The sequence below is a fragment of the Sminthopsis crassicaudata genome, chromosome 2, assembly GCF_048593235.1.
Source record: "Sminthopsis crassicaudata isolate SCR6 chromosome 2, ASM4859323v1, whole genome shotgun sequence".
Lineage (NCBI taxonomy): Eukaryota > Metazoa > Chordata > Mammalia > Dasyuromorphia > Dasyuridae > Sminthopsis > Sminthopsis crassicaudata.
This window is the reverse complement of record NC_133618.1, coordinates 349,280,164-349,293,907: the sequence shown is the minus strand read 5'-3', so window position 1 is coordinate 349,293,907 and position 13,744 is coordinate 349,280,164. Positions and strand designations below refer to the sequence as shown.

The 13,744-nt window shown below is 34.9% G+C and overlaps 1 protein-coding gene across 1 annotated transcript in view; it reads left to right on the top strand.

Annotated features, from left to right (window-relative positions):
* LOC141556522 (son of sevenless homolog 2-like) overlaps nt 1–13,744 on the top strand; it is a 95,368-nt gene that overhangs the window by 59,435 nt on the left and 22,189 nt on the right. Inside the window, exons 14-16 of the mRNA XM_074290736.1 lie at nt 6,959–7,181; nt 11,518–11,637; nt 11,776–11,938. Of these exons, the coding sequence (XP_074146837.1) occupies nt 6,959–7,181; nt 11,518–11,637; nt 11,776–11,938 (506 nt within the window). The remainder of the gene's footprint in view (nt 1–6,958; nt 7,182–11,517; nt 11,638–11,775; nt 11,939–13,744) is intronic.

Below are 13,744 nucleotides of genomic sequence, written 5' to 3'. Positions count from 1 at the left end.
AATGGAAAATGCATATTAAGTTAATAGGGTTTACTTCTTGACATTCCAAAGTAGAACATTGAGACTTCCGGCCAAGATGGCAGAGAGGAGGTACACATCTGCTTAAGCTCCGTGTTTTCTCTCAGAATTTATTTTATGACAAGCCTCAGAATTAGTGATTGACCGGTAAAAAAAAACCCACAAATAATTACCAACAGAAGACATCTTTGAAATTTGCCAGAAAAGGTCTATTTTTGTTTAGGGGCGGGGACAGATCGACACAGGCTGAGGGCAAGCAGCAAGAATGAGGCTGGCAGCTCACACTGTGCAGATTGGAGGGGGGAAGGGTGCTATCTCTGCGTTTCTGCAGAACAACCTTTACCACAGTATGGATATTCTGTCTTGGCAGCAAGCCAGGATCAGCAGAGAAGCTATAAACACAGGAGGTAAAGACTATAACCCCGAAATGCTAGCATCTCTCTCTGGACTTGGCCACCCCCACCTAGAATGACTCAGCTTGCTCTTAGATCTTCAGAGTCTCCGAGCACAGATGCAGCACAGCCATTGCTATCCTGCTAGTGCCTCACTGCTGCCCCTTTCAGTCTGTAGAGGAAGCCCAGTAATATCATCCAGTCCCCCCCCCCCCAAAAAAAAAAGCAGACTGCATTTGTTTTTCTTGTTAATTTGTTTTCTTTGATTCTTCTCTGACAAAATGAGCAAAAAATTAAAAAGGACTCTAACCATTGATAGCTTCTATGTGGATAGAGAGCAGACTTTAAACCCTGAGGAGACCAAAAACAGACTATTGCCAGATGAATCCCCAAAGGGAGATATGGTCTGCTCCTCAATAAACAGATGTAATAGAAGAAATCAAAAAGGCTCTCACAAGAGAGCTAGAAGCAAAATGGGAAAAGGAAAGGGAAGCTTGCCAAGAGAGTCTGGATAAGTCATCCCACTCATTTAAAGATAGAGTGGATAAAGAAATCAGATACTTGAAAAACAAAATTAGTGACTTGGAAAAAGAAAATAGTTCGCTAAAAAATAAAATTGGCGAAATGGAAAAAAATTCCAAAGAACAAAACAACTCACTTCAAAACTCAATTGGACAATTAGAAAAAGATATTTTAAAAAGTGGTGAAGAAAATACTTCATTGAAAATCAGAATCAGGGGCAGCTAGGTGATGCAATGGATAGAGCACCAGCCTTGAATTCAGGAGGACCTGAGTTCAAATCTGGTCTCAGACACTTAACTCTTCCTAGCTGTGTCACTTACCCCCAGCCTCAGGGGGAAAAAAAAAAAGAAAAGAAAATCAGAATCAAACAAATAGAATTGAATGATTTGAGGAGACACCAAGTCAAGCAAAAGCAGAAAAGTGAAACAATAAAAAAAATGTCAAATACCTTCTTGGGAAGCCAACAGACCTGGAAAATAGATCCAGGAGAGGCAATCTGAGAATAATTGGACTCCCTGAAAAATATGATGAAAAAAAGAGCCTGGACATTATTTTCCAGGAAATTATCTAAGAGAACTGCCCAGATGTTTTAGAAACAGAGGGTAAAATAGACATTGAAAGAATTCATCAATCACCTACCAAAAAAGACCCTAAAATCAAAACTCCAAGAAATATTGTGGCCAAATTCCAGAACCATCAAACCAAAGAAAAAATATTACAACCTGTTAGAAAAAAATCAATTCAAATATGGAGGAGCTACAATAAGTATTACCCAGAATCTAGCAGCATCCACATTAAAGGATCAAAGGGCCTTGGATTTGATATTCCAAAAGGCTAAGGAACTTGGTATGCAGTCAAGAATAACTTACCCAGCAAAAATGAGCATCTTTTTCCAGGGAAGAAGATGGACATTCAAGGAAATAAGTGAATGCCATCTGTTCTTGATGAAAAAAACGGATCTAAACAAAACATTTGATCTCCAAATATAGAACTCAAGAGATTCCTAAAAAGGTAAAAAGAAATCTTGAGAACTATATTTCTTTCATAAAGATATATAAAGAGCACATGTATAATTTGTTCTAGAAACTAGAGGTGGAAAGGAAACTATACCAGAAAAAAGGGTAAAGTGGTGGTACTACATCTCACGAAGAGGCAAAGGTAACCTATTATATTTGAGAGAAAGAATGGAGGGGGATGAACATAGTGTGTATCATATTCTCATTAGAATTGGCTTAAAGAGAAAAATATAGACGTATTCGATTTATGGTGAAACTCCTTCCACTTCATTGAAAAGTGGGAGGGGAAAAGTGAAAAGGGAAGGAGTAAGCCTAATCGGAAGGGAATACAGAAATTGTGAGGAAAAGGTGTAAAATAGGAACTTTAAGGTGGGGGAGGGATACTAAAAAGAGAGGGCTGTGAGAAGCAAGTGGTGCTCACAAGTTTAATACTGACAAGGGAGGTAAGGGGGAGGGAAAGGATAAAAGCATACGTAGAGGTTAACAAGATGGCAAGTAATACAGAAATAGTAACATTAACCATAAATATAAATGGGGTAAATTCCCCCATAAAGAGGAAGCAGTTAGCAGACTGGATTAAAAGCCAGAATCCTACTATGCTTCAAGTGAAGCCAAAAAAGCAGGGGTAGCCATCCTCATCTCAGATCAAGCAAAAGCAAAAATTTATCTAATTAAAAGAGATAAGCAAGGGCACTATATCTTGCTAAAGGATAGCATAGATAATGCAGCAATATCAATATTAAACATATATGCACCAAGTGGTGTAGCATCTAAATTCTTAAAAGACAAATTAAGAGAGCTGCAAGAAGAAATAGACAGCAAAACTATAATAGTGGAAGATCTCCACCTTGCACACTCAGAATTAGATAAATCAAATAAATAAGAAAGAAGTCAAAGAGGTAAATATATACTAGAAAAGTTAGATATGATAGATCTTTGGAGAAAACTAAATAGAGACAGAAAGGAGTACACTTTCTTGTCAACAGTTCATGGAACCTATACAAAAATTGACCATATTAGGACATAAAACCCTCAAAATAGTTAAATGCATCCTTTTCAGACCATGATGCAATGAAAAAGCCAGGGGAAAATAGACCAAAAAATAATTGGAAATTAAATAATCTCATACTAAAGAATGATTGGGTGAAACAGCAAATCATAGACATAATTAATAACTTTACCCAAGAAAATGACAATAATGAGACGTCATACCAAAATGTGTGGGATACAGGCAAAGCAGTAATAAGGGGATATTTTATATCTCTAGAGGCCTACTTGCATAAAAGAGAGAAAGAGAAGGCCAATGAATTGGGTTTACAACTAAAAATGTTAGAAAAGGAACAATAAACACGAAACTTGAAATTCTAAACATAAAAGGAGAAATTAATAAAATTGAAAGTAAAAAAAAAACCTATTGAATTAATTAATTAAACTAAGAGTTGGTTCTATGAAAAAACCAAGAAAATAGACAAACCCTTAACAAATCTGATTTTAAAAAGGAAAGAGGAAAATCAAATTATGAGTCTTAAAAATGAAAAGGGAGAACTCGCCACTAATGAAGAGGAAATTAGAGCAATAATTAGGAATTACTTTGCCCAACTATGCCAATAAATTCGATAGCTTAAATGAAATGGAAGAATACCTTCAAAAATATAGCTTGCCCAGATTAAGAGAGGAAGAAGTAAACTGGTTAAAAAGTTCCATCTTAGAAAGAGAAATAGAACAAGCTATTAACCAATTCCCTAAGAAAAAATCCCCAGGACCAGATGGCTTTACATGTGAATTTTACCAAAAATTTAAAGAACAATTAACTCCAATGTTATATAAACTATTTGAAAAAATAGGGATTGAAGGAGTCCTACCAAATTCCTTTTATGACCCAGACATGGTATTGATACCTAAATCAGGTAAGTTGAAAACAGAGAAAGAAAATTATAGACCAATCTCCTTAATGAGTATTGATGCTAAAATCTTAAATAAAATACTAGCAAAAAGATTACAGAAAATCATCCCCAGGATAATACACTATGATCAAGTAGGATTTATACCAGGAACGCAGAGCTGGTTCAATATTAGGAAAACTATTAGCATAATTAACTATCTCAATAACCAAATTAACAAAAACCATATGATCATCTCAATAGATGCAGAAAAAGCATTTGACAAAATCCAACATCCATTACTACAAAAAAAAACTTGACAGTATAGGAATAAATGGACTATTCCTTAAAATAGGCAGGAACATATATTTAAAATTGTCAATAAGCATCATATGCATATGATGGGGATAAACTGGAACTTTTCCCAGTAAGATCAGGAGTGAAACAAGGTTGCCCACTATCACCATTACTGTTCAATATTGTATTAGAAATGCTAGCCTCGGCAATAAAAGTCAATAAAGAGATTAAAGGAATTAAAAGTAGGTAATGAGGAGACCAAACTATCACTCTTTGCAAATGATATGATGATATACTTAGAGAACCCCAGAGATTTCACTAAAAAGCTATTAGAAATAATTTACAACTTTAGCAAAGTTGCAGGATACAAAATAAATCCACATAAATCCTCAGCATTTTTATACATCACCAACAAAATCCAACAAGAAGAGATACAAAAAGAAATTCCATTCAAAATAACTGTTGATAGTATAAAATATTTGGGAATCTATCTACCAAAGTAAAGTCAGGAATTATATGAGCAAAATTACAAAACACTTGCCACAAAAATAGTCAGATTTAAATAATTGGAAAAACATTAAGTGCTCTTGGATAGGCCGAGCAAATATAATAAAGATGACAATACTCCTCAAACTATTCTATTTATTTAGTGCTATACCAATTAGACTCCCAAGAAACTATTTTAATGACCTAGAAAAAAAATAACAAAATTCATATGGAAGAACAAAAGGTCAAGAATTTCAAGGGAATTAATGAAAAAAAATCAAATGAAGGTAGCCTAGCTGTACCTGATCTAAAACTATATTATAAAGCAGCAGTCACCAAAACCATTTGGTATTGGCTATCAAATAGACTAGGTGATCAATGGAATAGGTTAGGTACACAGGACAAAATAGTGAATAACTATAGCAATCTAGTATTTGACAAACCCAAAGATCCCAACTTTTGGGATAAGAATTCATTATTTGACAAAAACTGGGAAAACTGGAAATTAATATGGCAGAAATTAGGCATGGACCCACACTTAACACCACATAGATAAGATAAGATCAAAAGGGGACCAAGATTTAGGCATAAAGAATGAAATAATAAATAAATTAGAGGAACATAGGATAGTTTACTTCTCAGACTTGTGGAGGAGGAAGGATTGTGACCAAAGGAGAACTAGAGATCATTATAGAAAATAGAAATAGAAAATTTTGATTAATCAAATTAAAAAGCTTTTGTACAAACAAAACTAATGTAAGCAAGATTAGAAGGGAAGTAACAAACTGGGAAAACATTTTTACAGTTAAAGGTTCTGATAAAGGCCTCATTTCCAAAATATATGGAGAACTGACTCTAATTTATAAGAAATCAAGCCATTCTCCAATTGATAAATGGTCAAAGGGTATGAACAATTTTCGGATGATGAAACTGAAACCATTTCCACTCATTTGAAAGAGTGTTCCAAATCACTATTGATCAAAGAAATGCAAATTAAGACAATTCTGAGATACCACTACACACCTGTCAGATTGGCTAAGATGACAGGAAAAAATAATGATGAAATGTTGGAGGGGATGTGGGAAAACTGAGACACTGATGCATTGTTGGTGGAGTTGTGAAAGAATCCAACCATTCTGGAGAGCAATCTGGAATTATGCCCAAAAAAGTTATCAAACTGTGCATACCCTTTGATCCAGCTGTGCTACTACTGAGCTTATATCCCAAAGAAATATTAAAGAAGGGAAAGGGACCTGTATGTGCCAAAATGTAGTAGCTAGAAACTGAAAAATGAATGGATGCCCTTCAATTGGAGAATGGTTGGGTAAATTGTAGTATATGAATGTTATGGAATATTATTATTCTGTAAGAAATGACCAGCAGGATGAATACAGAGAGGCTTGGAGAGACTTACATGAACTGGTGCTGAGTAAAATGAGCAGAACCAGGAGATCATTATACACTTCAACAACAATACTGTATGAGGATGTATTCTGATGGAAGTCGATATCTTTGACAAAGAGAAAATCTAATTCAGTTCCATCAATGATGGACAGAATCGGCTATACCCAGAGAAGGAACACTGGGAAATGAGTGTAAACTGTTTGCATTTTTGTTTTTCTTCCCAGATTATTTTTCTTTCTGAATACAATTCTTCCTATCCAACAAGAAATTCGGTTCTGAACACATATATTGTATCTAGGATATTTAACATGTATGGGACTTCCTGCCATCTAGGGGAGGGGATGGAGGGAAGGAGGAGAAAATTCGGAACAGAAGTGAGTGCAAGGGATAATGTTGTAAAAAATTACCCATGCATATGTACTGTCAAAAAAAAAAGTTATAATTATAAAATTAATTTTAAAAAGCATAAAAACAAACAAACAAACAAAAACCACATTACATTATTAAATGAAAAGAACATGAATTTAAACAAATGGGCAATTTATTGGCTTTACTCAGTGAGATTAAGTTTTGCCCAAAGACAATATTAGGCATTAATTAACACATCAGAATTAAGACTGGCTTAATTTTCTTTTTCTTTGTTCCTTAAAGGAATTTGGTTTAAAGTAGTCATTTTGAAATGTTTGTTCTACTTTTAAAACATGCCGTTTTTGCTAGTTTATCTTTTTTACTTTAATATAAACAGAATAACAAAATCTAAAGATTTTTTTTATTTCTGTATATGCTGTCTGTCATCTAGAATACTGTATGTTTGTTCTGTGATCTGAGTAGCTTCTAAACTAGCATAAAGTAAATGTTTTGACAAAAAATTATTTGACCAATATATTAGCACACTTGCATTTGACATCTTCCTATCGATTCCCCCCCCCCCCCCCCCCCCCAGGAAAAACGATGAAGAAGTGGGTAGAGTCAATTGTTAAAATCATCAAGAGGAAAAAACAAGCTCAGGCAAATGGAATTTGCCATAATATTACTTTTGAAAGTCCACCACCACCCATTGAGTGGCACATTAGCAGACCAGGACAATATGAAACATTTGATCTCATGACCCTGCATCCAATAGAAATTGCACGTCAACTAACACTTCTGGAATCTGACCTTTACAGGTAATTAGAGAATTTAAAAATTATCTATTATTCAGTTTTCAGAGGCACATTAGTATTTTAACTGTTCTACAAATCATAATATAAGCTACTTGTGTATATCTTTTAATGTATCTTACATTTACATTTTACCTTAAGGTTAATGGAGTAGTTTCCTTTAAAAAAAAATCTTTACAGGTGGATTAAGAATTGTCTCCATTTTACAGATTAAGAAACTGAGGCTGAGAGAGATGGCTTGACCCCCAATGTCATTTAGCTTATATCCGAGCTGGTATATATGTGGTATATACCGTATGAAATTTTACTTATAGTTGTCAAATTCTATATTTTAAATATTATTCAGAGCCCAGCTTTCAGAATTATGTTTTCACCATAGATTTTTATTAAAATCAAATCTAATTACCCGATTGCATGATTTAGAGAGAAAAGCAAGTTGACACTTAGTCTCCTTCAATGAAGTAGCAGTTCAGACTTATTATTTCACTAATTATATATTTCAAGCTTCTATTACTTTCAGAACATTTTAGGTGATGAAAAAGATAAAGAATATTAGCAAGTAAGAAGAGAACTTTAAATGCTTCTTTTTCTGAACTTCACCCTCCCAATGCCTTCCAAAAAATGCTTTCAAACCTAGCCAAATCTGTCAGTAGAATGTTCATAAATATTTATTGATTTTATGTAATTATTTGTGTTTTATTGGTATATAATATATATCTTATGTTTTCTTCTATTTTTATATTTTTACATTGTCTTCTATCTTTTCATCCTTTTACTTTATTCTAATATCTCCCATTTTCTTCTGGAGCAATTGAATGGTTTATTCCATTTTGATTTTCTGTGAAATACACTATTTAGTAGGGTTTTTGCCTTCTGTTTCAAGCTGTGATTATCTTTTTGGTCAAGTTTTTAGTTCATTTCTAATTTGATCTTGGAGCTAGTATCAGAGGACTGAGTTGATCCTTTTTCCTACTATAGCTCTGGAAATATAGAGCTATCCTCTCTTCCTTCAGTAATCTCTCTCTCTCTCTCTCTCTCTCTCTCTCTCTCTCTCTCTCTCTCTCTCTCTCTCTCTCTCTCTCTCTCTCTCTCTCTCCCCCTCCCTTCCTCCCTCCCTCCCTCCCTCCCTCTCTTTTTCCTTCTTGATTCGAATTTTCTTTTGCAGCAAGATAACTGTATAACTAGGTATACACATATTAGATTTAACATATATTTTAACATATTTAACATGTATTGGACTACATACCATGTGGGGAGAGGGTGAGGGGAAGGAGGGGATAATTTGGAACAGAAGGCTTTGCAGGGTCAATGTTGAAAAATTACCCATGCATATGTTTTGTAGATAAAAAAACCTTAATTAAAAAAAATGATAAGGTCAAAAGCCAAAATAGAGAAAGCTAAAAAGAGTGAGGAAAGGAAGTGGAGGCACTAATTGCAGATGCCCTTCTCAAGGAGTTTAGCTAGAAAAAGTAGGGGAAAAATGACAATAGTTAATAAGGATAGATAGTTCAAATAAAAGGTTTGTTATAATTATGGAGAAGTAGGTATGTTTTTAGATATTAAGGAACCACTTGTTAGGGAGATATTAAAGATAAGTGAGAGTACAGATAATAAAGGAGACAGTCTGCTAGAGAAGATAGGTTGCAACAGAAGCACTTGTACCTATAGAGAAATTTGTCTTGGCAAGGAGAAAGAACTCCTGCTTCAAATGAAATAAGAGTGTAGTAGAAAATGGTGTCAGAATGCATCTAAATAATGTGAGATGTGGAAGAGAAAAGAAGAGGAAGTTTTTAGTGAATGGCTTCACTTTTTTCAGTAAGATGAGTCAGGGTGAGGGGAAGAGAAGTGAAGAAGTTGAGAAAAAGGGAAGCCAAAAAGACACTATGTTGAATGGTATAATAAGTCAGAGGTATAAAAGGATTGCCTTGCTACAGTGAGACTCTAGTACCAGATTATATAAAAAAGTTGTAGTGATCCCCATCAGCATGGCTTTGTGATTTTTCTCCAGCTTTGTTTAGCAGGACTCGTGTTTAGCATGAGTAGGAGCAAAGCAGTAGATACAGAAATAAAATCCAAGATTGAAGCTTGGCAGGAGAAAGATTGGTGAAAGTATAAGGGGGCAAGGATTTTGAGAGAACACAGTAGTTGAACTGGTTTATAAGAGGTCAGCATGGGGAAAAGAGGAGAGTAAAAGTGTGAGCTATAAAAGATGAGTCAGGAAGACTTATCTTCCTTAGTTCAATTCTAGTCTTAGGCTAGTTGAGTGATGTTGGGCACTCCATTTTCTCATCTGTAAAATGAATTGGAGAAGGAAATAGTAAACCCCTCTGTTATCTTCGTCAAGAAAACCCCAAATGGAAGAGACTTGAGGCAGGGAGCCTCATCAGCAGGCTGTTGCAATAGTCCAGATGAGGGATGATGAGAACCTGCAGGAGGGTATAGGCAGTGTCAGGAGAGAGAAGATGAGGGAGTGGGGATGAAAGGGGAGAAGAGGGACATTAAGCTTTGTAAGTGGCAACCAGATTTTAAAAGGTTTTTAAGATGCTTGTTATAAACCATTTTTGTCTACTGAATATAGCTAGCAGGGATAAATAACATATCATCATCTTAATTGTTTGTTGAATTGAATTGAATTGAATTAAAAATAGTAACTGTATATTTGAAAACAATAAACTTTTTTCTTTAAAAAAAAAAAAAAAGAAAGAAAAGAAAACCCCAAATGGGATCATAAAGAGTTGGACACAATTCATATTGGGGTGGAGGAATAGATCATTAAAACAAGTAAGTTGAGGAAATTAGAATCTTTAAAGGAATATCAATATGTATGTTGAAATTCCCCAGTATGAAGGCAAGAATTAGGTATAGGGAAAGAAGGAAGGGAGGAGAAAGTTTGTGGATTGGAAGGGAGAAGACATGAAGGGGATTGATAGGATAGAATAGAAAGGTACCTTAGGAGACAAATTGTGGAGTATTTCAAGGGTTAGGCTGAAAAGTTTTATTTTATTTAGAGGTAGTAGGGAATCATTGAAGATCTTATTAAGAGAGATATAGGGTTCAATCTGTGTCTTATTAGTATCATTTCTATAGCTATGTTTAGCAAGAGGAGAGATTAGCAAGTGGGAAGTTCTGTTGGAATAGTTCAAGAGATGATGAGTTTATATGCTCAAAAAGTTATCAAACTGTGCATACCCTTTGATCCAGCAGTGGTACTACTGGGCTTATATCCCAAAGAGATATTAAAGGAAAGGGACCTGTATGTGCCAAAATGTTTGTGGCAGCCCTTTTTGTAGGGGCTAGAAACTGGAAATTGAACAGATGCCCATCAATTGGAGAATGGCTGAATAAACTGTGGCATATGAATGTAATGGAATATTATTGTTCTATAAGAAATGACCAGCAGGATGAATACAGAGAGGCTTGGAAAGACTTACATGAACTGATGCTAAGTGAAATAAGCAGAACCAGGAGATCATTATACACTTCAACAACAAATGCTACATGATGATCAATTCTGATGGACGAACGAGAAGATCCAATTCAGTTTCAATTGATCAATGATGGACAGAATCAGCTATACTCAGAGAAAGAACACTGGGAAATGAATGTGGCCTACTTACATTTTTATTTTTCTTCCCAGATTATTTTTACCTTCTGAATCCAATTTTTCTTGTGCAACAAGAGAACTGTACAGATCTATACACATATATTGTATTTAAAATATATTTTAAGATGTTTAATATGTATGAGACTGCCTGCCATCTAAAGGAGGGGGTGAAGGGAGGGAAGGAAAAAGTTGGAACAGAAGTGAGTGCAAGGGACAATGTTGAAAAATTACCCATACATATGTTCTGACAATAAAAAGTTATAATAATAATAATAATAATAAAAAGAAAGCTATCAGATTGACAGCTGGAAAAAAAAAGATGATGAGTTTATTAAGCTAGAATAAAAGCTATGTATGTGGAAAAAAGGGAATTGGATGATATATTGTTAAGGTAGGACCGATCAAGACATGGTGACTGATTCAGTATAGAACCATCCTTGTTCTTGTTGCTTTTGGGCATGTGAAATATAATCTGTTCTACCAACTATTTTATTTGCCTTTTCAGAGAGAACTTGTGAATCTTCCTTCTCTATCATTAGATGTGTTGAGAACAATTCCTATGTAACCAAAAGCCTTGAAAGATCAATAATACCATTAGATGCTGTGTGTGTGTGTGTCTCTGTGTATTTTTTTAAAGTGCACAGTTCATAGTTTACTTCTACTGACTATCCCTATTCCTACTTATTATAAATAGTAACTTAATCTTTTCTTTTTTCTCATTGACCTTTGGCTCAACAGGGCAGTTCAGCCTTCTGAACTTGTGGGAAGTGTATGGACTAAAGAAGATAAGGAAATAAATTCTCCAAATTTATTGAAAATGATTCGGCACACTACAAATCTAACTCTCTGGTTTGAAAAGTAAGTATATGTGAGGTACAGTTCTAATGTCAAAATTAAAGTTGAATAATTTTTTAAAAATTCTTAAACCGCATACAGATTTTCTAAGTAGTGTTTTCTTGTTTTTTTTTTTTTTTTTTTTTTTTTTTTTTGGACCAGGTGCATAGTAGAAGCAGAAAACTTTGAAGAACGAGTGGCAGTATTAAGTAGGATTATGGAGATTCTGCAAGTTTTTCAAGACTTGAACAATTTCAGTGGTGTGTTAGAGATAGTCAGTGCAATGAATTCAGTGTCTGTATACAGATTGGAACATACATTTGAAGTAAGTCTTAGCCATAAATATTTCATTCTTTTGGAGAAAGAAACAATGTGCATTTAGAAAAATCTCTCTCTCTCTCTCTCTCTCTCTCTCTCTCTCTCTCTCTCTCTCTCTCTCTCTCTCTCTCTTCTCTCTCTCTCTCTCTCTTTCTCTCTCTTTATATATATATGTGTGTGTGTGTGTGTGTGTGTGTGTGTGTGTGTGTGTGTGTGTGTGTGTGTGTATTGTACTGAATATTGTAAGGAGTCAGCATAACATTGATGGAGAATTACACTCAAGCCAAGAAGACTTGTATTCAAGTCACACCTTAATATCTAGAAGCTGTGTGATCTTGAGCAAATCACTTAACCTCTCAGTATTATAAGCAAACCTTCAATCTGTAAACACTTATTAAGCACTCACTGTGTGCCTGGCACTGTGTTAAGTGATGGGGAGAAAAACAAGAAAAAAGAAAGATGGGCCCTGCCCTCAAGTAACTGACATTCTAATGAAGAAAGTTGAAAAGATACCCAATAAGGGGTCATGGTAGAGAAGTCAGTCAGAGAAGTCTCCAGAGTAGAGTAGCTAAATGAGAAATGAAAAGATACCTGAGTAAGGTTTTTCCTTAAATAAAAGTTGGGAGTTGATTTTGTGATTATCTCCATAAGGAGCTTCCCAAGCATGGTGGGGAAGTTAGTCATAGAAGTCTCAAAGTAGTTAATCTGTGAGAAAAGGTGCCAACAAAGTTGTCTACATGTAAGCGTTTCCTATACCAGTGAAGTCTTAAGTTCTACTTAATTTATATTTCATATGTGAAATACAAAATCACATTTTTAGAAAGTTTCTTTAGTATGCAGATAGATCATTTAATTTAGATCATTTAATGTTGTCTAGTATATAGTATGGTTTTTTCCTAATATATCTTAGTGTAAAGATATAACAAGTGAATGAGTTTTGTAGTGGTGCCACATGTTTCCATCTTGAATAACCAAAGAAGATTGTAAGTATACTAACTTTTTATTTTGCATGAGAATATGGTTGAAGAAAGAATAATATAGGGAGATTTGTATTGCTATTTTCTGAACTATGAAAACATTGACTATAAAAAACTTCAGTCCAGGACCCTTTTTAAATTTTAAATTCACTTTAAAAATTTATTTAAAGATGAGTTCTAAAAAACCAGAAATTTTTACCTCAAGAAATACTTGAGGAAAGTATTGATATGCGGAATAGAACTGATTGATTTTTGAGACCTTTAGAATGGCTCAGTTATACCAAGAGGTGATTTTGCCAGATAATTTAGGCACACTACTCTAGGCTGCCAGGGCCATACATCCCAGTCTTTGGAGCCTACCTGGATAAACACAGAGAAGAGCCAATCTGAAGGTGCAAACAGAGTGTCTTTATTCAGTCATCCTCTCAGTGGGGGTAGCAGGAAGTAAAAGAGCAAGTTGCCCTCAGAGTTGTCTATTATTCTTCCTGTCTTCTTGGATTACCTATGCCCACCAACTCAGCACTGGCATAGATGGAACCAGAGGAAGGAGGGGTGTGTAGTTGACTTATACCCAAGGAGGAAATCTATCAAGAAGGACACACTCCTCACCACCTCAAAGAACCTATAAAAGTTTCTATAACTCCTGCAAGTACAACTTCCCACCTCAGGGTCATGCTCCTTTTACTTCCCTGGGTCCCACCCTGCCCAACCTAATGTGGTATACAGTCTGCGTGGAATATCTTGGAGAGAGAGGAATTCCCCTAACAGGTGTAAAAACTTTAGTTTCAAAAAAAGTTAAACATATGTAACATTTAGAAGCAAAGTGACCTGAAACA